The sequence below is a fragment of the Herpailurus yagouaroundi genome, unplaced genomic scaffold, assembly GCF_014898765.1.
Source record: "Herpailurus yagouaroundi ecotype Mexico unplaced genomic scaffold, PumYag 77, whole genome shotgun sequence".
Taxonomy (NCBI): Eukaryota; Metazoa; Chordata; class Mammalia; order Carnivora; family Felidae; genus Herpailurus; species Herpailurus yagouaroundi.
The window spans coordinates 41,967,741-41,995,280 of NW_024412388.1; the positions used below are offsets into that span (position 1 = coordinate 41,967,741).

At 38.3% G+C, this 27,540-nt stretch overlaps 2 protein-coding genes and 2 long non-coding RNA genes across 8 annotated transcripts in view; 2 read left to right on the forward strand and 2 right to left on the reverse strand.

The window, feature by feature from the left end:
• Positions 1-2,937, reverse strand: part of TXNDC12 (thioredoxin domain containing 12) — a 27,963-nt gene extending 25,026 nt beyond the window's left edge. The window contains exon 1 of the mRNA XM_040470228.1: positions 2,717-2,937. Coding sequence (XP_040326162.1) covers positions 2,717-2,813 — 97 coding nt within the window. The 5' untranslated portion in view covers positions 2,814-2,937. The remainder of the gene's footprint in view (positions 1-2,716) is intronic.
• On the forward strand, positions 323-25,771 carry BTF3L4 (basic transcription factor 3 like 4). Of its 5 annotated transcripts, none has more exons than XM_040470231.1 (6): positions 323-327; positions 7,482-7,548; positions 10,851-10,964; positions 23,512-23,713; positions 24,548-24,607; positions 25,309-25,771. In XM_040470231.1, the coding sequence occupies exons 2-6, from the start codon at positions 7,495-7,497 to the stop codon at positions 25,353-25,355; spliced, it is 477 nt and encodes a 158-aa protein (XP_040326165.1). In that variant the 5' UTR covers positions 323-327; positions 7,482-7,494; the 3' UTR covers positions 25,356-25,771. The 5 variants fall into 5 exon arrangements, with proteins under 5 accessions (XP_040326165.1, XP_040326164.1, XP_040326163.1 ...); XM_040470230.1 differs by lacking the exon at positions 323-327 and adding an exon at positions 2,998-3,111; XM_040470229.1 differs by lacking the exon at positions 323-327 and adding an exon at positions 4,049-4,179.
• Positions 3,859-4,729, reverse strand: LOC121027125 (uncharacterized). Its single transcript, XR_005788570.1, has 2 exons — positions 4,619-4,729; positions 3,859-4,032 (listed from the first exon to the last, which is right to left on the reverse strand). It is a non-coding gene; the product is annotated as an uncharacterized LOC121027125 (long non-coding RNA).
• Positions 21,558-23,080, forward strand: LOC121027124 (uncharacterized). The gene is made up of 2 exons (XR_005788569.1): positions 21,558-22,597; positions 22,856-23,080. It is a non-coding gene; the product is annotated as an uncharacterized LOC121027124 (long non-coding RNA).
• Positions 25,772-27,540: the final 1,769 nt, after the last annotated feature.

Sequence of the window (27,540 nt, forward strand, 5' to 3'; positions counted from 1 at the left end):
CTGTGCTGACAACTCGGAGCCTGGAGCCTGCTTCAGATTCTGTCTCTCTCTCTGCCCCTCTGCCACTCATGTTGTCTCTCTTTCTCTCTCTCAAAAACAAACATTAAAAAAATTTTTTTAAACAACAAAACAAAACAAAAACACCAGGTCTCCTGATTCCTATCCAGTGCTCACACTTCTATATTTCCTATTTTTAATGAAAATAGTAGGGTCGTTCAGTCTTTTCTCTCTGCAAACCAACAGGCCATCTTCTGGAAAGAGCCAGAGCTCTGAAAACATTTGGGAAGAAATCATACTCATCAAAATTTTCAGGAAATACTGCTTCAGGTAGCACATTTTGGGGGAGGTAGCGTAGGTAGGCTATAATTTATTTCCCAAGAATCCATACCCAAGAGATACAAAAAACAAAAATTTGAAACATTATTAATTCCTTTCAGGAACAATTAAATATTCTTCCTTGGGAGGGCATAATAATAAATATTAACTAAATCCTTTCTAAGTTTATAACACAATATTACATGCCTTTTTTTTTCTAATCCTCAGAGCACAGACCCCCTTCCTCAAGTTGCCTTCTTACATACTGCTACAGTTACTGGTATTTTCCTTGCTCACCATACATATCACAGCTTATGCAATTGCTTGCTTACTTGCTTTGACAGTCCTCAGACTATAAGCAGAAAAAAGACAGGGATCTCAATGATCAGATACACCATTCATTTCTTCTTTCAACAGATATTCCTGAGCATGAATGAGACAGAAATGGTCCTGGCTTACTGGAGCAGACTATACTTGTAGCAATATCTCATTCCACATGCTTTTCTTACAAAGTGTCCTCAACATTCTTTCCATGGAGGTCCTTCCCCTTGAACACGCCCTTACAGACTACAATGGAAGTGATGCTATGTGACTTATAAGGCTAGATGATAAAAATGCAATGCATTTCCACCTTGGTCTCTTGGGACGGACCCTCTTAAGAGTCTGGCTGTCATACTGAGGAACCCCACACCTGGCCCATGAAGAAAGACCACATGGAAAAGTAACCAGACATGGAACCAAGGGACACACCTTCCCCACGGTGCCTTGTTTGAAATCCTGACTCACAGAATTATGAGCATAATAAAATGAGTTCCTTACACTATTAAATTTTGGGGTGGTTTATTATGCAGTAATGGCAACTGGAACAACCATTAATAAATATATGGCATAATATCTACCAAGGAGTAAAGATACTGAACACATGACTCTAAGGTATTGCCTACACCTAACGGTAACTGGAACAGAGTAAATTATTTGTTGAGTGTCCAAGGTAGTTATTATTATGCCCATTTTGTAGATGAGGAACTGAGCTTTGAAAGGTGAAGCAACTTGCCCTAAGCCTCTCAGCTGGCCAATAGCAGAATAAATTAAAACTCAGATCTGCACCCACACTCATAACACCATACTCTGTCTCCCTTGGTACTTACATTTTTGTGCTAAATATACAGTAATGTTTCAAAATGAGATTGTCAGTACTGAAAATATTCTGGCCCACTAGAATTCACCATGAAGTTTCATCACTGAGATGGAAATCCACATATCACCTTCTCACAGAAGTCTTCTTTGACCTTCCTAGCTCAAGTAATGCCAGCTCCCTCACCCTCCCCAGCCATTCTTTCTACTCCATCACGATTTCATTTTCTTCACAATATTTATCCCTAGCTGAAATTCTCTTGCTTCTTACATTTGTTCTTGTTCACGTGTCTACTCTCTGTATCTCTGACTTGAATATGAACTCTGTGAGCAGGACCCTTATCTGTCCTGTCTATTCCAAGATCCCCAGTGCCTAGTACAGTGCCTGGAATATGGTAGGTGATCAAAAATTAATTATTTACTGAAGGAGTGACCACCCAACCTCATCACCTGCCAATAAATATGCAAATTGGAAGGATAAAGCAAAGTTTAAAACATCAGGACTGCATCAGAATCACTCCATCCAGTAAGGTTGGTACAAAAAAAGGAGAGGAGAATCCATGCTACCACTCTTCTACTTAGAAAAAGCATAAACCCTGAATTCCAAAGGAGATGTAGGTAAGGGGGTGGGGTGGGGGTGGAGGTCACACCGATCTCCCATTAATAACCACTGTCCCCTCAACTCCTCAAAAAAAATCAGTTTCTTCAGACACATTGACTGAAGCACACCAAGGACAACTGTTGGTGACCCTCTAACACCAGACCTTCTATCCTTCACCTGGCCTTTCCTTATATACCAGTCCTGGGATGCAGGTGCTGTTCTCCCCAAGGTCCGGAAGAAGCAGTAACCTAACTCTTCAGGGAGAAGGTGAGTAGGGGGATCTTCATAGCCAGGGAAAGGGTCTCTGCATGTGCAGGTCTCCAAAGACCATATTTCTCCCAAAAGGAAAAATGATTGTTCCTGAGGACCTACCAAGTGCTAGGCACCTATGCTGGCTCTTAAACCTGCTTTAGGGTCGTTCCTTACCTCCAACCCAAGAATTTAGGGAGGCCTCAAGCACAACTTCCTCATCTCACCATTTCCCAGACCCGCTACTCCTCATCCCCCTAGAAATCCTCAAAATCCAGGAGCGGTTAGAGAGGATAAAAAGAAACCTGGCGTAGCCTAAGAGACAGAACGGGAGGGGGATCGTGTTAGCATAAGAAGAGGATTATACTGGGCTGGGGCCCAGTATGAGTAAAGATTAATATAAGAAGGCAGTCTGACCCTTTCCAAGCCCAATATGTCCATCAGAAGAGGTGATGAGAAGCAGGAAACTGAAGCTCAGCAAACAAGTGGCCCCGAGATGAGACCGAAGCTCCATGGTGGTAGGTGCACGGAGCCACCGGGCTGAGCAGACGGAGGAGGACCAGAGTCCTAGCAGAAGGTCCGTGCCGTTCCCCAAGTGCCGCTCAGCCCAACCCCTCGCGTTCCCAGATATTTTTTTTCCTAACCGTGAAGGAAGTGATGTTAGACGGATGTGGGTGGTGCCTCCGGGGTCTGGTTTGAGATGGAGTAAGTTTAAAGGTGCAGATCACGTAGAAGGGTGCGGGAATTGCTCTCCTGCGCTACCTGCTTCCCCTCGATTCTGGATATTCAGTCCGAAGACTGAGAAGGAGAAGGTGGGCCGAGATAGTGGGGGTGGGGAGAGGGCTCAAGAGAACCGTTGCTGGTTGCCTCAGCCTGCAAGCTAGCCCCTCCCCCCAAGAACCGCTGCACTTAATATTCACAACGCGAATTATTGATCGGTGAAGTCAGCTGCTCCCTACAGTGGGCGCGTTGCCCATTGGCCTCCCCTTTCCTCCTCCGCAAAAAAAACCAAACCAAACCAAACCAAAACAAAAAATCCCAAAAACCTAGACTACGCGATTTCATTCTTAGGTTCCTGCTCTGGTCACGAGGAGACCTGGCAAACCTGTTCTGCAGTGTATTGTCTCGTGCCTTGCAAGAATGCCCCTTCCTGCTGGAGAAGCAGCGCTGGACCTTATTTTTCCTTGCAGCCGCAATTCGTCCACTCTGGGATGATGCAACCAACCGATGCAAGCTCCCAGAAAACCAAATTTCGAATCCCTTATTGCAAAACTAACCCAGATCTTCAGGGAACGAGGACAAAAGTCACTGCAGACATTTAAAGCGTAAAACTTCTTCTGGTTAAATCTACTTGACTTGTTTTTAAACTTTGTGGGTTGAGTATTTCTCCTCAAGTTTTCCTCTCTGATTTACATAACAAACGGTAAAATTTCCCGTCTCTCCTCCCAGTAGAAGCTAGTTGAGTCAATACACTAGTGAGTCCGCACTAGTTGACTCCGACAGTGCGTACTTAATGAGTAGTGAAAGACATGAGACAAAAATACATCCTCAAACAAAAATACACACCTCTTTTTTATTAGTACCCTTACAAAATTGTAGGCACAATGGAATCCTCGGGAGACTGCAGGCTCCAGAATGCAGTGCGGCCACCTGCACCTGCCGCATTTCTATTGGTAGGCGCAGAGCAGGCTGGGTTTTGTAGTTCGTATATGCGCTCTCCACGATAGGCTGCTCTGGTGAGAGAGAAAGAAGGCGGAGCCGGTTGTGTCACGTGGGCCCCGCTCCCGCCGCCGCTGCTGCCGTCGTCTTTCTCTGTCTCGACTGAGGCAGCCATCTTGCTCTTGCCGCGTGCTGTTGTTGGAGGACCCTCCCTGCTTCAGGTGAGACCCCCGGCGGTCCCGCCACTCCACGGCCATAGGCCGCTGCGCACGGTCTCCCCCCGCCCTCTTTTTCCGACACCCGCCAACCATTCGGGCTGCCACTTCCGCCGTGGCGGGCCGAGTGGGGGCGGAGGCGGCTGGTTTGGCTTGTCGGTTACCGGCGGCGCAGCTGGGGGTCGGCACCTGAGGGAAGGTCCCCAGCACCATCGCCCCCTATGGGGGCGAGCGGGGACCCGCGGTGTTGCCTCCCAGATCCAGTCCCAGGAGGCGGGTTACCCCCGCCTCTCTCCTGTTACTCTATTCACAACAACAATGCTGTGACAACAGCCTATCTGTTGTCATCTCGTTTGATCGTCCCACTCTACAGATAGGGAAACTGAGGTTAGCAGCCCCCGGCCCCCAAGCGCTTGGGACTGAATTCCGTTGCAGCTCTGTTCACCTCGCAATGGCAGTATTTACAATTCTGATTCCCTCTCTGAGACATTGCCTTGTCCATCTCGATAGCCCCATCAAACTGCCTGATGCATAGTAGGCTCTCAGGAAACAGATGATTGACCGACGGGCACCCTGTTACACAGCTAGTGAATGGCGGTTTCAACTTCCGTTCCCACGTTCTTTCACTTATACCATAGATGTTCCCTCGGGAGTGGTAACAATAGTTACCAGTTTTTGAATATATACTGTGAGCCATACCCTGTGCTTGTTAACTTAACCTTTAACCTTTAAAACAGCCCTATGAATTGTGTAGTGTTAAACCTTTTCTAATACAGAAGGAACACAAGTTCAGAAAGTAAAATACCTTTCTGAAGTCTTAAGGGGTAGAACCTTGATCCTTTTGATTACAAAACTTGTGCCTCTGTTAGAGGAACCCCACATAATAAAAAGTCAGGACAAAGGATTGAAATTACTTTATCTGTGTAAACAAAAAGAAAGTGCCTAGCATAATGCTTGGAACTTAGGCACTCAATAAATATTGATCAGAACCTCATTATTTACACTTTTCTTGAGTCCTTGAGTAAAGGGCTAACCGATCCTAGGATCCCCAAGGAAGAACGCAGTAATTTATGTTCTTAGGAAGTTCTTCCTTTTGGGTCTAGGAAGTGACTTGTCCCTTCTGGACCTTCATTTCCAAATCTGTTAAATTAGGAGGGAGGTGAACTGTTTTATTTGTTCATAATTTTTTAATACCCTGCTGCTGCTTGCAGGTATTTGAGATGGCCTCACATACAAGACAGGAATAATGGGTACAATGAAGTAAAGGTTGGTCGAAGAGTAGGGAATTAAGCCAGGTGATCTTTGAGGTCTAGTCCAGATTCTGAGCTTGACACCTCATCTCTCATAGACTGAGTCCAGTCCTCTTTTCTCCTTCAATTCCACATACCCCAACCTGCTAATAGACAAAGGACCATCTTTCTTTCTCCCCTTCCCCCTTGAGAACCTCCCTAAAATGCTTTTTCTCTGAGATAATTCTTGGGAACAAGTTTTCTGTTACACTGATTACCTAGAATGGAAATCTGTTCTTTCATCAACACATTGATATAAAGAGTTAATTTTGTTTTTGCTTTTGTTTCAAACAAGTCAAGACTCTATCTTGACTTCATTCTCTTGTTTTCCATCTCTTCTCTTGGGGATTGTTACTTCAAAATGCAGAAGAGCCCCTAAGGTTTACATTGTATCTAGTTCTAATATTTTTCACTTCGTCCCTTTTTTGTAAAAAAAAAATTCCTTAGGCTCTATACTAAGTTCACTATACTTTCATGGCCACATTCCTTTGAGAAAAGTGAATATTGGTCCTCTTCTATGGATATTGAGTATAGACATTGGGATTTGCATCAGCAAATTTAATTAAGTCTGGCAGAGTTGAGATTGACCTACACCTAAGCCTTCTGGCTTTGTACTCCTCCTGTAAAAGCGTGTTTTTAGCTGCTTGAGCATTGTGATACAGTGCTGAGTAAAGATTGAGGAACTATAAATTCTGAATGTTATTTGGGAACTGGACTTTATTTGGCCTTGAAGCATGTGTATGCGTATATATATACATATATATATATGTATATATATATGTATATATATACGCATACACACACACACACACACACACACACACACACAGGTTAGTGCTCCAGTAGTGTCAGAAAACAGAGCAATTAGTACTTATATAATCTTTATTCTCTTTCATCTCTCAAATGAAGACATTATCTTTTTCATGTGAATGATAATTATAAAGAGGTTAGAGAATTGGCCAAAAAAGGTTTGAGAACAGCCTTTATTCCCTCTCTCACATCTTGGTAATGATCTGTTGTTCCACAGAACAAGTAAAACAAGACTTTTAACCTTGGCTTTTATTTGTTTATATAGTGTGGAATGTTACAACCCATTATAAACTTAACTTTTTTTCTCTAGTCAGGAATATCACTGACCAGATTAGGTTTTATGGCTTTATAATTTTCTTAAGAGTTTTCAAAATCAAAATTGGCCTTAAAAAGGCTATTTCTAAGACTCTCCTCCCCACTAAGCACTCACAAAAATTTAGTATTAATGTAGCAGAGATGTTTTTGTCAAATTGTGCAGTGAGGAATTTTACCCAGTGTGCAAGAATATCTTGACAAGTCTGACATACTATATCAGTGCAAGGTACTGAATGAACTCTGTGGAAAGGGCTGCTGAAGTGCTGAATGTCTGAAAATCTGGCTCTCTTCCTGTTATTAACATACCATCTGACCTTGAATAGAAGATGTGACTCCCTCATATCTTGACAGCTAGAGAGCCTACTGTTGAATTTCTTCTTTGTCCTGCTTTTTCTTCTTATTCTTCTTCTTTTTTTTTTTTCTATTTATTTATGGGCACAAGGTTATTTATGGCTCATTTATTATTTGAGAGAAAAAAATCTACTTAAAGGTTGTGCTGGTAACATTTGGTAACTGCTCTCTGTTGTAAAAACCTTTGGGGGAAAAACTGGCTTGTCTATAGAGATTTTCTAATTGGTTAGGTTTTACTGAATGCCCAAGAACTGAATTATGCATTTAAGGAGGGATCCTCAAATAGGTAACTTTGAATCCTATTCTATTTTATGTTTGTGTATTTGACTCCCTGGTGGTTTTATTTAATTTTCATTCTCTTAATATCTGGTTTATGAAGCGAGAACAAGTTATTAATATTTATTAAGACTATATAGACAGTATTAATATGATCACAGTGGTAATGCCTATTGCAAGCCTAGTGAACCAGAAGGTACTGTTGCATAAACAGTTATTTTATTTTGGTACAACAGTGATTTTAACAATGTATTTTTCCCCCCCTAGATTTACCAACAGCATGAATCAAGAAAAGTTAGCCAAACTTCAGGCTCAGGTCCGGATAGGGGGCAAGGTGAGTGTGGCATAAGAAAAATTGATAGGAAAATGTATTATCAGAAAGTAGTATTATTTTGGATTTGTGGTCATTGAAAATCTAAAATCTTTTCAATAATCAAGATCAAACCACATTCCAATTTGAAAAAACTTGTCTAGATTTAATATAGGTAACTAGAAGACTTCTCTCTCTGGTGGTGCAATGTTAATAGCCACCTTTGTTTGAATCCTCTTAACATCTGGTAGTTATGTGACATGAACAAGTTACCCAACTTTGTTAAGCTTCCATTTTCACATGTGCAAAATAGAAAAAATCCTGCATAAGATACATCTAAAGATTAGAGTAATACTTACAAAACACCTATCTGGCACAGAATAGATACTTAATAAATGATAGCTGTTATTATGTTAGGCTCATTTACAGGGCATCCCAGATGTTGAGGTTACCTTATCTTGACTGGATACACCTATTTGTACAGTTAGGCTTATAAGTGGTTTAACTGGAGATGCTCAGACTGATTATACTTTTTTCATTGCTGGGTTTTCCTCCCAAATTCCTGTCTGTTCTTTGTTGGTCAATATAAGCATGAACATTCTTATTCCATGTATTTTGAAGCCCAAAGAAAAGCTTGTTCTGAGAATCTTTGATTCCCTTCAGCTCTTGCCCCAGGCTTAAGGAGAATACTCTGCCCTTATCTCTGCCTAGTATAATATTTGTAAAAGGAAAAGAGATAGTACTTAGCTCAGACCTGGAAGGCGGTAGGTAGGACACTATGTAGCAACTCTACCTGTCATTTACTTTGATGATTACCACAACTCCTAAGAATGGAGATAAAAGGGGAAGGAAAGAAGTGACTAGTACTTTCTCCTTCTTCCATAGTGACACAGGTATAGGACTCTGGAGTCATATTAACATACTCATGTAACTAAAGTAGTCACATGGTAGCATCAAGTCTAATGCAATGTACAAATGAAAAAACTAGGGATATTCAGGAACCATAGAATATACCTGGAAGAGCTTGATGCAGCACATGACTGTTACACATTTTAAACCAGATGGTTCACACATTCATTCATTTAACTAGTTTACTGAGCACCTACTATGTGCTTGGCACATAGTAGATAACCTAGTCAGGGTTTTCTTCTCTTGACATAACTAAGCTTGGAAGAGAGATGTGCTCACAGTTACACTACTGGGTAGTAAATGTTAAAATGAAGTACAAGGTGCTTTTGCCTAGGAGGGACAAGGAAGTCATCACTGAGCCGAGATTTGGAAAACAAACAAGAATTTATCACTAGGTAGACTGGTGAGGGTAAAGGTGTGAGGTGACGAGGGGATTGTTATTCTCATACATGCTAAGGCACCTAAGATGCTGAGATAACATGGTGCTTAATGGAATGGCTTGTTTTAGTTTGGTACAGTTAGAGTTTAGACTATCCAATGGATAAAGAATGGTAGGAAACTAAACAACCAGGTAAGTCAAGGTTATATCGTAGTCTTATATGCCATATTAAGGAGGTTAGGATTTTATCCTATAGGCAAGGGGCAACTATTGAAGGATTTTAAGAAGAATAATCATTTTAGAAAGGTAGGTGCTAACAACATGGAAAATGGAAATGAAATAGAAGTCTAGCATAGAGGAGAATGATTGAAAGGCTGCTGCTGTAGTATATGGAACACAAATTTAGGAGTTGGAATTGACATGACTCAGAATACAGAGGAGGGATGACCCCCAGATTTCTGGTTTTAAAGACTAAATATATGGTGGTACTACCAGCTACAAATCTAGGAAGAACAGTTTGGTGGACTGGTAAGCTTTTAGACATATTGAATTTGAGGTACTGAGGATCATTTCATTTGAGCAAGCGATTGAGCTTTCCCTGAGTCAGGAATGTTTCACAAATAAACGAGGATCTATGAAAATAGTCCTCCTAGTCCATCCTCCAGCAACTGGATTTTGTCACATCCTCTGCTGCTACTCACAGAGCTCTCTTTCACTCCCGTCAGCATTGCTGAGACGGTACCCCCTGCCTACTGTATAAGGCTGGTTCCTTGAGTACTGCGGGAACTACCCAGAGAATTAAATCTCTCTTCCTTTCCCCTTACTCCTGCCAGGTGTCAGAAAGATTTAGCCCTCAAGACGTAGGCTTCTTTTGGTAATGTTTTATTTTTGCTGTAGGTTACATTTTTGTAAATTGGCCCAGGAATTTAATCCATTATTTTAAATAACTTTTCAATGGAAATCTATATTAAGAGTTTCGAAGTATCCATTTAGAAATGAGCTCTTTCTGTCTTTGTGAATAGTGTAATTTTCAACCTATTTGCTCAGGCCAAATTTCTAAGCATCATTCTAGATTCCTTTTTTCCTCATATCCCACATCCAGTCTATTAGTATGTTGGTTCTTCTGACAGTCTAAGATCTCACCATCTCCACTGCCAGAACCCTCATCTCTCGTCAAGACTGCTACAGTAGCTTCCTGATTGATCTCATTGTAGTCCATTTTCTACAGCAACTTCAGTCATCTGTAAAAATCATAATAAAAATCATAAATGAGATCAAATCATTCCCATGCTTAAAACCTTCCTATTGCAATTGGAATAAAATCCACCTGCTGCCCATGGCATTCTAGGCTACATGATTTGGCCCTTGCCTGTCTTTCTGATTGCATTTTCCTCCTCCTTTGTTCACTCTGCTCTAGCCATAACTGACCTGCTTTCTCTCTGTAGAAACAATAGGTTCACTCTTGTTTCATTCTGCTTGAATCACTCTTCCCCTAGATCTTCCCATGGGTCTCAGCTCATAATGTCACCTCTTCACTGAACATTCTAATAAAATAGTGCTTTGCCTTCACCCAATAAATATTCTTATCACTGTTTTTTTTTTTTTCCCTTACTACCCTTATCCCATTTGAAAGGGTCTGATTTGTTTATGTATTTATTGACTTTTCCCTCTCATGTATGCTCCTTGAAGTAAGAACTTTGTCTTTTTCATTGTCAGGGGGTGGTAGGTACTGTAAAAAAACATTCCTTGTAATGTTTGGAAGTTGTTATAAAACACTAAATTACCTTGAAGTTATAAATTATTTTTATTAGAAAACTTTTGAAACATTGAAATGATAAATGGATATTTAGAGAATAAGAACTGGCTAGAACTGACCCTCAGAAATCTGGGTTAGGTTGACAGTCACAATTCTGAAAAGTCTTCTTAGTTGTTACTATTAAGTCAGCAATTTCTTACATGGATTTTAATTAGAATAGGAAGTCATGTGACTGGTTACCAGATGCAAGCATCTTAACACTTCTGTTTGGTTATTTTTCAGGGTACAGCTCGCAGAAAGAAGAAGGTGGTACATAGAACAGCTACAGCTGATGACAAAAAACTTCAGAGTTCTCTAAAAAAACTGGCTGTGAATAATATAGCTGGTATTGAAGAGGTACGGTCATTTTGTAAATTGTTAAATTGTGTGGACATATGGCACATTCACAAATATCCACACTTTTTGAATGTAAAATATCAGCTTAGAAGAATCTGATGTTGTCACTCAGGTAGCTTTGAAGAACTAGCTTTTGAATTTGCTGATTGTATAAAAATGGCTGATTGTAAAAAAAATAATTTTAGTGGACGGTTAAGGAATTCATCATACTTTTTGGACTCAGAATTTGCACATATGACAAAATTATGGAACTGCTCTTGAATTTTCATGCAAAGTAACATTTTTTTCTAATAATATAGAAATAAAGAAACTCCAAGATTTCTTCAAATAAGGTGGACTTTTTTCCCATAAGAGCACCTTTCTACTCAACAATATCTCTTTAATTACCTCAGCCAAGAAGCTCTAGTAATAGCCTTACATGGATTGGATTTCTTATTAGACCCTTTCCAGAAATTATTGGCTACATTTTTTAAATCATTTTATTATATGTTGGTGATACTGCTTTTCTCAAATATGAAACCAAAGACTGATGTTATTTCAAAAGATACTCAAGAAAAATGATGATAACATCAACTATTTGTGATCTGTTACCATCTAGAGTCACTTCTGCCTGATGATTCATTTCCCATAGTAATCAATGTTTAAATTTTCACTGCCATAAATTACGTTGAATGTTTAAATTATACTTAATGATATCATTACTTTGTATGGTACCACCCCACAATTTTTAACAGATTGTTAATGCACACGTGCTGTAAAACAGATCAGAAATAATGTGGAGTCAAGGATCACTAAGAAATAGCAGAGTACCAAAGAAAAGGCAGTGAAATGGCCACATGTTCCTTCTAATATGCATGTATGAATAAATATTACTACACTATTTAATTCTGCATTGTACTTTCAAAATTAGTATACTGAAGTAGTAGAAAATGTAAGCCACATGTATCTTTTTTTCCTTTTAGCTTGATGTGCCTGTGCATTCTTACTCTGATAAAGATAAGAACTTCATTTGCAAGTCTTGAAATTAAGCATTTTATATGCATTTTTCCTTCTGAGTTATTGAAAACTTTTATATATCTTTATTGACCTAAAATAATTTTCAGAGAGATCATTCTCTTTATCTGGGGTATATATGAGAGAAAAAAAAAAATCTCAGCCTCTTTTAAAAAATCTAAAGCTTGGTAAAAAAGAACAATTTGTGGGGTGCCTGGGTGGCTCAGTTGGTTAAGCGTCCAACTCTTGATTTCGGCTCAGGTCATGATCTTACAGTTGTGAGATCAAGGCCCACGTCAGGCTCCGCACTGAGCATGGAATCTGCTTAAGATTCTCTCCTAGGGGCACCTGGGTGGCTCAGTTGGTGGAGCATCTGACTTCAGCTCAGGTCATGATCTCATGGTTTGTGGGTTCGAGCCCCATGTTAGGCTCTGTGCTGACAGCTTGGAGCCTGGAGCCTGCTTTGGATTCTGTGTCTCCCTCTCTCTCTGCCCCTCCCCCACTCATGCTTTGTCTCTCTCTCTGTCTCTCTTTCTCTCTCAAAAATAAATGTATAAAAAATTTTTTTAATGAAAAAAAAAAAGATTCTCTCTCCTTCTGCCCCTCTCCCCAGCTTGCTGTCTTTTTTTCTAAAAAAAAAAAATACACAATAAGGTGCAATAATAGACAATAACTCTAATAATGCTAAACCTAAACAACTTGAATTTGTAAGTGTTTTGGCAGTCTTCCATCTTCGCCTACATTTCTACTCTCCAACTACCACCCACCCCACCCCACCACTTCAGCACTACTGATATTTTAAATCAGACAATTCTTTATTGAGGGAACTGTCCTGTGCTTTGGAGGATGTTTAGCAGCATCCCTGGCCTATACCCATTAGATACCAGGAAGCCCCCCCCAAACCCTCCCCCCAATTATGACAACCAAAAATATCTTCAGACTTTGTCATATTCCCTGGGGGACAAAGTCACCCTTGGTTGAAAAATAACTCTTTAGAGAGGAAAAGATTCCATTTATACCACCATGATGTGTAGATTTAACTATGTAATATCTCCAAGGGCATGTTTTTCTTTTTTTTTCTTTTTTTTTTTTTAAGTTTATTTATTTTGAGAGAGAGTGTGTGAGCAGGGGAGGGGCAGAGAGAGAGGGAGAGAGTGAATCCCAAGCAGTCTCCATACTGTCCAGAGCCTGATGCAGGGCTACATCCCACAAACCATGAGATCGTGACCTGAGCTGAAATCTAGAGTCAGATGCTTGACTGAGCCACCCAGGCACCCTCAAGGGCATGTTTTTCTAAATGTTTGTTTTGTTCAGATTTGGGACACTTTATGGTTCTTATAATTAATAAAACTTTTCATGGTTGGATAGCATTAATTTTATAAATGATTTATAATAAAATAAGGAAATCAGTCAACTAACAGTTTTTGATTTTTTCAGTATACAGCTAAACTTGTTACAATGCTGTGCTGAGTTGATGGTATTACTGCAGTTGAAATTTTCTTAATAAAATATTTAATGATAGTCAACACTTAGTGAACATCTACTGTGTGCCAAACATTTTGCCAAGGACTTGCTAGGCAGTAGTGGAGCTTATTATGATCTAGTAGGGAAACTAATTGGTTAACTAGACAAATACAAATTATCCCATTTCAGCTTCACAATATCTCTTTGAATCAGTTGTTGTTGGCTACAGATGAGAAAGCTGAGACAGAATTAGGTACCTGCCCAAGATCACATAGCTAGTAAGTATTGGATTCCAGATTTGAACTAAAGTGTGTTAAAACCAGAGTTCATTCTGTTCATCAATTTATCCTGCTTTTGGTCTTTTTAGTTGTACTTTCTTATATCCACTCTTGGCCTTTTCCTCTCCTATCTCCCTGTTCATCAATACCCACCCCCTTCCCACCTTATGCCCTGTAATATTGAGCACCTACCATGGAGAATTCATTAGTTACACCATAACAGATAAATCCCCAACAGTATTTCCAAGGACATTGCTGTTTCTCTTTTTTTCAGGTCTTAATGCAGACATTATTTCTTCCAGAAACCTTCTTGTTAGTACCCATATACACTTGTGTAAAGAAGGGTTAGATGCCTTTCCTATGTGCCTTCGTAACATACTTTTATTTTACATAATATACTTTTATTTTATATAATATACTTTCATTATAGCATTTATTAAACTGTAGTGTGAATTCATTTTTGTTGGTACTACTGATGCAATTCCAACCTTTTGAGGAGTCATAGCTCCAAAACATTTCACAGAAAATTGATGCTACATAATAAGCATTACTACTTTCATTGCACCCCTACCCTGTGTGTGTGTGTGTGTGTGTGTGTGTGTGTGTGTGTGTGTGTGTGATGTATTCCAGCCCTCACAGACTAATTATACAGAGAAAATATGTATAAAAATAATTAACAATGCAAGGTAACAGGTATAAAATTTCTGAGTATTTGAACCTAAGATGGGAAGGAGTTTTACTTTTTTCGTACTTCTCCCTCTTTCTAAAATTGATTTTTTGAGAACTAAGATATTCGTACTTTATATAACACTTTGCAGATTTTGTGTAGGAATATCTAGTATACTATATATAACACGGTTTGCCTCAAACATTATGTTTTTTGTTACTATATTTAGAGGTTTTTTTCAAGAAAATTTTTTAAACAAAATGATGACACATACTGGGTTTAAAAACAGCTCTTCAGAGGGAGAAAAGAAACTACTGCATTCAATGTAAACATGAAGACATGTACAGAAGTTTTCAGAAACACAAAGATGTGAAAAAATATATCTTAGAATAGAAGAAACACATTACTAATTACAATTTTGTTATCTTTAGTTTCTTTAGTTTCAAACAATGTTTGAAACTTGTTTCAAAGTGCTGAACTCCGGGGTGCCTGGCTGGCTTAGTCAGTAGAGCGCGTGACTCGAGCTCCACTTTAGGTGTAGATTTTACTTTATTATTATTTTTTAAGAAGTTTATGTATTTTGAGAGAAAAAGAGAGACAGAGGGGATGAGGGCAGGCAGAGAGAGAATCCTGAGCAGCCTCTGCACTGTCAGCACAGAGCCCAATGCAGGACTTGAACTCATAAACAGTAAACTATAGAGTTTACTATTAAAATAAAAACAATGCAGGGGGGCACCTGGGTGGCTCAGTCTGTTAAGTATCTGATCTGGATTTTGGCTCAGGTCCTGATTTCGTGGTCATGAGAATGAGCCCCATGTCAGAGTCTGTGATGAGAGCACAGAGCCTGTTTGGGATTCTCCCTCTCCCTCTTCCTCTCTCTCTCTCTCTCTCTCTCTCAAAATAAACATTAAAAAAAAAAGTGCTGAACTGTGAGGAATATGCTGTCTTTTTGTTTTTTTGGCAGTTTAAGAAAAGCAGATAAAAACTTTCAAAAAGATAAGACACCACTGCCATTGTTGTAGAACAAAAATATTACTATGTTTTCTGTACTTAGACATTCAAAACATCAAACAAGTAGAAAGTACTCAGTTTATTGGGTGGGGAAGAGGAAGATTGACCGTGGGTTCCAAAAACTCATGGAATGTACTTCTGCCAAGTAAAGTTTTAATCTTACTTTCTAAGCTGTTGGTATTGGCGACTTCCCCCCGCCCCCCAAAGCTTAATTTATGTCTTTAGAAACTTTAAAAACTGAAGGACTATTTGGATTATGAGTCTCTTGTCTTTTATGTATTCACTAGTTTATTGATTTGGTGTAATAAATTAGCCATCTATAGATCTTTTACATGTTACCAAAGAGAAATACACAGCTGTCAAAAAGTAAGGGGCAGGGGAGTGTCAGAGACTGTCTCATACAAAAACCAAGTAAATAACCAGGTTTTTGGGGGTGCCCGGGTGGCGTAGTCGGTTAAGCGTCCGACTTCAGCCAGGTCACGATCTCGCGGTCCGCGAGTTCGAGCCCCGCGTCGGGCTCTGGGCTGATGGCTCGGAGCCTGGAGCCTGTTTCCGATTCTGTGTCTCCCTCTCTCTCTGCCCCTCCCCCGTTCATGCTCTGTCTCTCTCTGTCCCAAAAATAAATAAACGTTCAAAAAAAAAAATAACCAGGTTTTTGGAGGGAATTCCTAGGCAGACTCCAAAAGATTTATAACCCAGAACTAAATTTCTAAAAATGGTTTATATTCTATGACATTTGAAGGTATTTGGATGTGCTTCTTATTTGGTATTCTGGTTGAATATAGTGACCTGTCTTCATCTGATAACCTAAATCTATCAAACAGTGGGATCTGTTGCATTTCTCGGAAATGATTAATTTTATCAGATTTATTTGGTAAGAAACATCACCAAAAATCTGAATTTCAGATTCAGATGGCCTAGTTGCTTTGTAGAGTTTTATGTTCAGAGGACATCTTCTCTTGTACCTAGGATATAATTCTGCCTCTATGAAACTTTTCCTATCTTTCCAGGCATAATTAATCAACCCTTTTCTCTATACTTCCACTGCCCTTACCTTAAACTGCTCTGCTATAATACATTTATTATGACAACCTCATATTGTGGGATATAATGGTTACTTACTAACCACCAATTAGTGTCATCCCCCCCCCCCCCCAGATTATAAGAGTCTTAACAGCAGGGATTGTGTTTATTTATCATTTTATAGTCTGTAGCATGCTGGCTCCCATGATGAATTTGTTTGGGGTCCATTAAGTTTAAGGGATACTGATTATTTGAGATGGAATTGTTCTCAAGAAGTTAGCCATTGGGGTACCTGGCTGGCTCAGTTGGTGGAGCATGTGACGCTTGATCTCAGGGTCGTGACTTCAAGCCCCACGTTGGGCATAGAGATTACTTAAAAAAAATTTTTTTAAAAAGGTAGTCATAGGAAACTGGAGCTCAGGAGAACGCATAAGGCTAAGAAATGTAGATTTTGTAATTGTACACATAAGTGTTACTGTTTATATTTTCTTCTTCCTGAGTCTTACTTTTCCTGAACCACTTATACCAAAGGAAGACCTAAAGTTATTGGTGACTCTTCACTACAATTTCTTCTCCCTCCAACTAGAGCCTCAGATACCAATTGGTGGACAGCTCTGAGTACCGGAGAGCAAAAGGGAAGCACCATGTCCCATTCACCTTATTCCATAGCAGCCTTACTTTATCTTTTAAGATCCTGCTTTTTGGGTTTGTGTTTTGTTTTTTACTACTTTTTTTATTATGGTAAAATATAACATAAAATTTGCCACTTTAACCATTTTTAAGTACAATTCAGTGGCACTAATTACAGTCACACTGTTACTCAACTACCATCATTATTTATTTCCAGAATTTTTCATCATCCCAAACAGAAACTCTGTACTCATTAAGCAGTAACTTTCCATCCCCTCTTCCCCAGCCCCTGATAACCTCTAACCTACTTTTTGTCTCTGTGGATTTGCCTCTTGTAGTTTTTTCATGTAATACAATATTTGTCCTTTCGTATCTGGCTTACTTCACCTAGCATAATGTTTTCAAGGTTCATCCACATTTTAGCATGTATCAGAACTTCACTCCTTTTATAGCCAAATAATATTCCATTGTTTGGATAATACCACATATATCCATTCATCTGTTGGTGAACATTTTCTGATTTTGAAATAGCTTCCCCCCTCCAATATGAAAATATATTATCATTGTAGAAAATTACAGGTATATAGAAAATACGAAGAATGTTAACATTCAATCATAATCCCACTACCCAGAAGGGACTACTATTAGTTTTACATTTCTTTCCCATCTTTATATGCATATATTTTTAACATATTTGAGACTACAGCTGGAAGCACAATTTGGAATCTTTTTTTCCCAAGTAGCATTATATCATAAAAATTGTTTCGTATCATTAAAAACTCTTCTTAATCATCACTGTAGATGTCTACATATATTCAGTAAATGGATATACCACAATTTAGTATTTCTTAATTTATAGTACATTAAATGCTTTCATAATAAGAGAACCATATGTTGGACTTCAATATACATAATATGTATCTTCATCTCTGATTTCCTTCAGAGAGAGTCTTGGAAATATAGTTACTGGCTGAACAAGCATGAACATTTTAGAATTCTTCATCCATGTTGCCAAATTGCTTTTCAAAAAGGTTATGCCATCTTACTCTATAGCATAGCTGTGGAGAATCACATCTCATCAGACTCTTGCCACCAGAACATAAGAGAAAATGATCCTAGCTTATCATACAGTTTAATGACAGCTGTTAGCTTTAGCTCATATCAACAATAGTAGATTATGCTTCATATTACGCTTTAGAAATAAGGAGGTGCTGAGCTTAGAAGCATTGAATGTGAAAGATACTGATTTATGAGAGTGCACCCCAAGCCCATAATCTTCAAACTCGTATATCCCTTAGCCTCACAAAACCCCACACTTGTGTGTCCTCTTCTTAAAATGTTTACTATTTCACCTTATTAAGATATAGGAGGAAGGCAATAAAAGGTGAAGTACCTGATAAACATTTAAATGCTACTACAGGGGCAGCTGGCTGGCTCAGTCAGTAAAGCATGCGACTCTTGATCTCTGGGTCCTGAGTTTGAGCCCCATGTTGTATGTGGCAATGACTTGAAATTAAAATCTTTAAAATAAATACATAAATGCTACTACATACAGGAAGGAGTAGCAGAAAAACTTGATTTTTAAGACAATTGTCAATTCTTAGAAGTGCAACTACCTGACCTAGTGGGGACTTGGATAAAAAAAAAAAAAAGGAAGAATTTAAGCTTCCTTTCTGAACTGTGAGGGCAATTGTCAGCAAGAGATGTAGAGTCAAGTATAACTTTGTGAGCCTCCTAGAACCATAACAATTTACTGCTGTGTAGGAATAAAGCAAGCATCAAATTTACCAGCTAGAAGGGTTGCTGTGATTAATATATGTGCCCTACTCAGAGGTGAGCAAAGGTAGGGGTTGTTAAGATTTTGATAGCAGCATAATGGGGCCACTCAGCAGTTGCTAGGAATTACTTAAAATTCCCCTGAATTCTGTCAGGCATTCAGGCTGATTCTGAAAAGTCAGAACAATAGGAAAAGTCCAGCCAAAGATGCAGCTCAGCGGGTTCTGGGCATTTTCATCAAGACCACTACTGGAGTTATTTCTAAAACTTGAGATGACCCCTCATCTAGCATTTGGGGAGTTTAATTCTGACAGTATCCAAGATTTGAAATTGTATTGGAGGTGTCCATTCATTTGGCAAATGTGAGTGACTATTATGTATTGGACACTTAGGGGCATACTATGTCTAGTAAGGCATGGTCTCTGATGGCAAGATGTTTACCTTCTAGTAAGGTCAAAGACTTGCAAACACAATTATCGTACAAGACAATTCCATATAATTGCAATACCCATGAAGTACAGAAAGTGCATAAACAACCTTAAATTTTCACAAAGAAGCATCTGACTCAAGTCTTGGATAAATGAGAATTTGCAAGGTGGAGAAGCATAAAACGGTTCTAAACAGTAAAAACAGCATATGTAAATGTACTAGGCATGAGAGACCATTTTTTAATAACTACAAGACACATCAGTACTGTCCAAGCACCACCCGGTGCCTGGGTGGCTCAGTCAGTTAAGCGTTTGACTTCAGCTCTGGCTCCAGTTGTAATCTCACTGTGAGTTCCAGCCCTGCGTTGGGCTCTCTGCTGTCAGCACGGAGCCTGCTTCAGATCCTCTGTCCCACTCCCCATCCCCCCCCCCTTGCACCTCCCCTGCTCGCTCGTATGCTCTCTCTCTCTCAAAAATAAATAAACAAAAAAAAGAAAATTCTACTTCCTCCATAGCTCAAGTAGCATCCTTTACCTTAAACTACCTGTTAAAGTGGAAAAAACATTTTGACATAAGGGGTTGTTTGATTGAAAAGGGACCTGAGTGCTGGCACAGTAGCTAATTTAATAGTCTTTGTTTCCTTGTCTGCTCCTTATTTTTGTACTGTATATAGACTATGTATGACTTATTCTGACTAAGCAGTGGTAACTGGAAAAGGTGAAGTCTCCTTATGAAATATGTACAATTTGTATTGTGAATTTAACAAGGTCCTTAATCCCTTCTTTTGCTTCTAAAAGGGTAGGGGAAGTGTCTGATCTTGCTCAACCCAACAATTCATCCTTTGATAGTTTCTAATAGCTTGAGTCTAGAAGCCTTATATAATCATGTTATTTGCTCAGTAGAGAGGAAGGAATGGTAGATAGAAATAAAATATTTTGGCCTTCTTTAACTTAAAGTACTTCATTTTCTATTCTAAAATTAACTAAACTTGGGGCGCCTGGGTGGCTCAGTCGGTTAAGCATCCGACTTCAGCTCAGGTCATGATCTCACAGTCTGTGAGTTTGAGCCCCGCATCAGGCTCTTTGCTGACAGCTCAGAGCCTGGAGCCTGCTTCAGATTCTGTGTCTCCCTCTCTCTCTGCCCCTCCCCTGTTCATGCTCGGTCTCTCTCTGTCTCAAAAATAAATGAAAACATTAAAAAAATTAAATTAACTAAATTCTTCACCCCTTTCTGGACCTTTCTCTTCATGAAGCTACATCTTTTGTGCAACCCCATTTAAAACAACCATTTATAAATTTATTTCTGTTTTACAGTCTGAGATGGAATTCATCCTGCTTTTCACACTAAACTCAGCATATTTTAAACTACTAAGATATGACTTAATATTTAGCCTTTGATAAAGAAGCTTGAACAGAAGAAAAATCATTTTTTTTTTTTTTGGCCCTGTGTTAGCTTTTTGTTTTGTAGCTAGCAAGATATATATTATCCATATATCTGTGTCAGTTTTCTTTTACATTCTCCACTTAGCCTATATTCTGAGATAAATAATTGCTGGCAAGCTTTCTTGGGGCCAAAGAATTGAATTCTTAAAGGCAAATAAACAATTTTAAGAATGAGAATGACACATCCAGAGGGAGAGAGGCCAACCAAGAAACAGACTTTTAACTATAGAGAGCAAACTGATAGTTACTAGAGAGGTGCATGGGGGAATGGGTTAAATAGTTGATGGGGATTAAGGAGGGCACTTGCTATGATGGACACCAGGTGATGTATGTAAATGTTAAATCACTATGTTGTACACCTGAAACTAATATAACTATGTTAACTTGAATTAAAATAAAGTGAAAACTTTAAAAATTTTTTTTAAAAATAAAAGAATGACATCGTAGGAAGGAAACTAAACAAAGTTGGGAACCCAGGTTCAAGTTCTAGGTTTGCATGTAACTATTTATCCTTGAATATTTGCTTAGCCAAGAGCTCTTGCCTTTAGTATTTATTTCTCTCACGAGATTTGAACTAGAAAACCTCTTAAGTTCAACAAATATATGGCATGACTTTTGGAACAATATTGATTTCAAAATCTCTTATGACTTTAACATCTGTAAATAAAAAATATCTCATATGCTAATATTTCAGACTTTTCAGTCCTGGAAATATTGTAGAAATCCTTTATTAAAATTATGTGATTTAGGGGCGCCTGGGTGGCGCAGTCGGTTGAGCGTCCGACTTCGGCCAGGTCGCGGTCTCGCGGTCCGGGAGTTCGAGCCCCGCGTCGGGCTCTGGGCTGATGGCTCGGAGCCTGGAGCCTGTTTCCGATTCTGTGTCTCCCCCTCTCTCTGCCCCTCCCCCGTTCATGCTCTGTCTCTCTCTGTCCCAAAAATAGATAAACTTTGAAAAAAAAATTAAAAAAAAATAATAATAAAATAAAATAAAATTATGTGATTTGGTCTTGATTTGGAAAATGGAGTCCTACCATATCTTTATTCATTTCCCAACTAGAATTATGTGATTCTAGGATAGATACAGAACAACATCCCATTTCATATCCACTATGCCACCTCCTTCTCAAGCCGTTCCTCTTCCAAATTTTCAGCCACTTTAACATTAAAAACTTTTCTACCTAAACTTATACCTTCAGAACTATATAATTTTATCTTTTTCTAAAGTCAGTACAAATTATTTTTAACTCATAATGGTATTTGTTCAGAACAGTTGGATTGAATGCTTACTGTGTGTAATATGCATAATGGAACCTTAAGTACAATACTGATACTGGGAAAGATAAAGAATTCAAATAGTAATTTTTGTCAGAGAAAATTTGGGAAATTATTTGTGGAGCTTAGTTATAATTTTCCAGGGGATATGCCTTTATTTTCTCTGTGTTCCAGGTCTTTCCTGAAATTTAGAAGCCCCTTTGTTCCCCTTCCTTTCTGATGCTATCAGTGGTGATGATCACCTTTGAGGAAGAAAAGCCCACTTCCACTGACCATGGAGAATACACAGCATCTCTGCTTGATTGTGACAAGGGTAGTTTTTGGATGGGTCATGAAATGCTTCTAAACTAGCCAAGAGTTAACTCTCCTAGCCTTTTTATATAATAAGCATGTTACCACCAAGGTAACTTATCCAAGTGGAATCAACTACATAGTGGAATCACATTATTTACACTTTTAACTTATACAAATTTAACACCACTAAAACACAAATAAGAAAGTACATGAGTGAGAGAGAAAAATAATATTTTAAATAGCACATGTTTAACCTTCCTTTTCAGCAAGTCCCAGGCAATGGATAAAATCAAATCTGAAACAGTTGATTCATGTTGGTGAAAGCTACCGAAAGAACGTGAGGATGTTTTTAAAGGTTTCCTGGTAGGGGCGCCTGGGTGGCGCAGTCGGTTAAGCGTCCGACTTCAGCCAGGTCACGATCTCACCGTCCGTGAGTTCGAGCCCCGCATCGGGCTCTGGGCTGATGGCTCAGAGCCTGGAGCCTGTTTCCGATTCTGTGTCTCCGTCTCTCTCTGCCCCTCCCCCGTTCATGCTCTGTCTCTCTCTGTCCCAAAAATAAATAAAACGTTGAAAAAAAAAATTTTTTTTTAAATAAATAAATAAATAAATAAAGATTTCCTGGTAATTGATAAAGCATGTTCAGGTGGCCAGGCAAGTTTGGAGAGCTTCTTTGACATTTACAAGGGTTATTAAAGGTTGTTGAGAAGCTACATTTAGGAGTTAGAGGAACTGACAAAATCCTTTTCACAGAATGACATGGTGAGAACAAGTTGAAATTTTTGTAAATTTATTAAGTGTTCAAAGGAGTGAAACACCTGATTAAATTTCTGATGCTCTTTATGGATCTTCCGTGGTTATTTTTATCATATTACAACCTGTTGCCTAAGTAAGATGCTACCCCACCAAATGGTATCTGTACCAATTTAGTTTGATAGTGTAAATTGATTAAGATACTGGGTAATTTCATTAACAAGGCAGTTCTTGGCTGATAACTTCCATTATTTTTAAAATATGGTCATAAACTTCTTTTTCATAGTAGAAGTCTTTGAATTTAAAATCTAGATTCTATAATAAAATGTAATCTGTGCCACCTACACCATTTTACTTTGTCATTAGGGTCTTTTTCCACCCATATCTACTGCTTACTACCTTGGGATTGTTAAAAAAAAAAACAAAAAACAAATGTAATTGGCTAAATCGTTATTTAAACAGATACTGTTTTAGTTGTACCAACTATGTGATGTACATTTTGCTTCTGTGATCATACAGGTGAACATGATTAAAGATGATGGGACAGTTATCCATTTCAACAATCCCAAAGTCCAAGCTTCCCTTTCTGCTAACACCTTTGCAATTACTGGTCATGCAGAAGCCAAACCAATCACAGAAATGCTTCCTGGAATATTAAGTCAGCTTGGTGCTGACAGCTTAACAAGTCTTAGGAAGTTAGCTGAACAGTTCCCTCGGCAAGGTAGGTATTTCAATTTAGTGTCTTTCCTTCTCCACCTCTGTTTAAAGAACCTAATGATTTAAAAGGTGTTCCATTTTATACTGGAAGGATTTGCTTGCATGTAAATTTTACTTTTAAAAATGTTGCTTTGCTTATATGCTTCATAATTTTTTGAGTTTGTTTCTTTAATAATTATGCAGTGTAGCATACTGAATATTCAGATACATTTCGGTAGTAATACAGATATGAGAGGTAATTACCTAAAAGGAAGGTGCCAGGATCTGCAGACCACATTTTATGGACCATATTTACTATTCACTTCTGACTAATGACAAGAAGATACTGTTATTACAGAACTATATTTTTGTTTAATATTGTTGATTGTACTATAGGTGCAGCAACCATAAGTTCTGAATTTCCAAGATAGTCCTGGTTTCAAATGTGTCTTCTCACCCCTAAAAATCAAAGAGCCTGTTATTTCAGTAACTAGATACTTTCTTACACCGAAAGAGATGGAAAAGGTCTTGAATATCGACTTTTGACTTGGAGCATATGGAATTTAAAGAATAAATTAACTGTAATGTGTTTTTATTCCAACTCATCCTGAATTATTTCATTTTTCATATAAATTTTACCTTCACTACCCATTGAAATTGCCAGCTATATTTAGTATATGCCTAATGAAGTTAAAGTTTTATTGATTTTACTATTAAGTAAAAAATATGGTATTCGATCAGACAATCTTTAGCTTTTTCCAAACAACTATATAAGATTTAGACAGAAAGAATAAATATTACAAGTGTTCTATGAAGGCCTTTATTCTTCAGGACTAATTTTAAAATAAACTTTTCATAGTGTTGGATAGCAAAGCACCAAAACCAGAAGACATTGATGAGGAGGATGATGATGTTCCAGGTAAGTGACATTTCTTTAGCTTTAAGATTTTTAGCAGCCTGTTTATCACATTTAATTCATTGTATAATGAGTTTCAGTTTTTGTTGATGGTAAGCTCATAAATTTAAACTGATTCACGACAATATGGATACATCTAATGAAAAAGAAAAAAAGCCCTCCCATTTAGAACTTAGAATCAGAAATTGTAACACAAAGCTCTGCTACCTGTGTTTATTAAATTAGAATCACTGTGATTATAAATTTGCTTAGTTATTGTTACATTTCTGTGGGAATTATGATTGGCATATAAAAATGCTGTTCACCTTAGTAGTTTGCATAGACTAAAAAAAGACTTACATTTCGTTAGGATTACTGTTTTAAAAACAGATAAATGAGGGGCGCCTGGGTGGCTCAGTCGGTTGAGCATGCAACTCATACCAGCTCAGGTCATGATCCCAGGGTCGTGGGATCGAGCCCTGTGTTGGGCTCCACACTCAGCGTGGAGCCTGCTTGAGATAGAAAAAAAAAAAAAAAGCAGATAAAGGAAGCATTATTAATAAGTGAAATGCCACCAGTTCATTTCTGCCTCTTGTCCTATATGTTTTCAGGCTAATTCTAGTAGCAACAATTTTGTTTTTATTAGGATTAGAAGTTAGGAATTTAATTTACCACTTTTTTTTTTCTTGTATCTTTTACTCATTTCCTTTTTTATTTTTTTCCAGATCTCGTAGAAAATTTTGATGAGGCATCGAAGAATGAAGCTAACTAAAAAATTTTTTCTGGTGTTTGGAAGCTGGCATGGACTAGATTTAACAAATCAGCTATGTGGTTCCAAAGTTTTACAGACATGGAGAACATCAACTGTTACTAGTTCAGTAATATAAATATTTTGTATATTAATAATGCTGTTTGTTCAGCATTTTTCGGTCATTTGATTTTGCATTTTGCACTTCCTCCCAGGATCTATTCTTTTGGTCAAAATACGAAGTATTGGTGCAGTTTGAGGGTGTTTTGGTGTTTGATTCTCAGTTTTTTGTTTTGTTTTTTGTTGGAGTATTTTTGGTGTGTGTATGTGTATGTATGTGTGTGGGTATGTGTGTATACAGTGGAGAGCAAATTGGAAAACAGTTCTATTTATCCTCCTTCTTCCCCCAGTAGAAATAAAACAAATCTTTACATTTGTTACTTTTTATTTTTTTCTAATAATGCAGAGAATTAATGAAAAGTGAGTATCTTGGATTTCAGATCTGAGGAGATTTTACCCTTGGAAGTTTGGTTAATTTGCTTGGTTAACATATTTTTCATACATTTCTCTGGGTTTAAAATGTCTTGAGATATTTTGCCACCAGCTCCATGTTGGCATAGTGGATAGCATATCTTTGGTGTGGTTGCCTTAGATTCACTTACCTAGTCAGACCCAGAAGATTTTCTTCTAGCTTTCTTCCTAAATGCCTTTTTCCCTCTCCCTTTGGTCTCCCAGTGGCCTGGTCAGCCTTTGGTAATGCTCTTCCTCATCTTCTACCTAGCCTGAGAAGGATGTTCTCCATATAGAGTTAAGTGAGTGCCTAATCCCCTCTTTTTGTAAGACATTTTCCCCCCATCTTGAGGAACAACAACTCCATCTTCAACTTTTTATTTCCCCATTAATTTTATAGTTTGGTAGATTTCAAACTGGAATAGCTAGCATGTGCTTGCTACATAATTTTATGCCAGCCTTATCCTGTATACTAGCTGTTCTTAATAGCAGGTGCAAAAATACCTGTTTCCAGCAAGGTTAAAATGAGGAATGTTCTTTTGAGTCAGAACAAGATAGGCCATAGACTCATTCCCCAGCACAAAATGTCATTCTATGAAATGGTACTGGCCCCAGGAGGATTTCTTCAACCACTCTCCTACTATTGGTCTTGAACCTACCTCTGGATTGGATCTTACTGTTGTAGCTGCTCACAGCATCCTCCTGCATGCTTAGAGTAATGCTTTTGGGGGGACACTGGTAAAATACAGTATTTATTTTTTCACCTCCTTTCAGAAGACTTGGAGGTAAGTTGCATTCATTAATTCAAGATTCCCTCTTGCTGTCTGATGATAAAAGCTTGCATTTTGCCATATCAGCATTTGTTATAGCCAATATTTAAGGATAAGATTTAGAAAACCTGTCATTTCCTGGCCTACCAGCAAACTAACTGTGGCTTAACCTTGTAGCATATCAGCTTTTGTTTCAAGCTAGATATCTTTATTTGATATCTAAAGTGCAAGACCAACAACATATCAAGAGATCTATAGACAAGAAGACAAAGCTCTTGTATTTTTTTCATCCAGACACTTCAATTTATTTTATAAATTTGTTCATTTTTCCTGTTCTGTTTTATATAATATATGGACTTAACTACAAAATAAAGTAACAGTAATAAAATAACAAAAGAGGATAATATTTCCTCTTGTGCTTCTCTTATTATTGTCTACAGAATTTCCTTCTTTTGTATTTCCTCTCTACTCCCCACCCCCAGATGAATTTTAGCCTAGTCATTATTTGACATAATGTTTCATCCATTGTTACATCAGTAGCTCTAAATATTCTACATAGTCCAGAATTCTGTTCTTCTGACTGTCCCTAAGGGGTACATTGTGGGGCAGAGAGGGTTATGGATACTTCCAAGTGGTTAAGGACATATAAGAGATAGTATAGCAAATTTTTAAAAACAGAGCTCTCGTCTGGAAGTCAGGAAACTTGGGTCCTAGTCCAGACTGTGCCATTAACTGTGTGACCTCGGGCAGGTGACCTAACTACTCTGAATTTCATCATCAGGAAAGTGAGATGTTTCTAAATCTTAACGTTTTTTCTGCTCCTGCAGTTTGGTGAATCTCATTTCTGAAAATTCTCAAGGAAGTGATTTTATGTTTTCAGAAATGTCTGTTTTTATCAAGATCCATAAAACTATGTATATACACACACA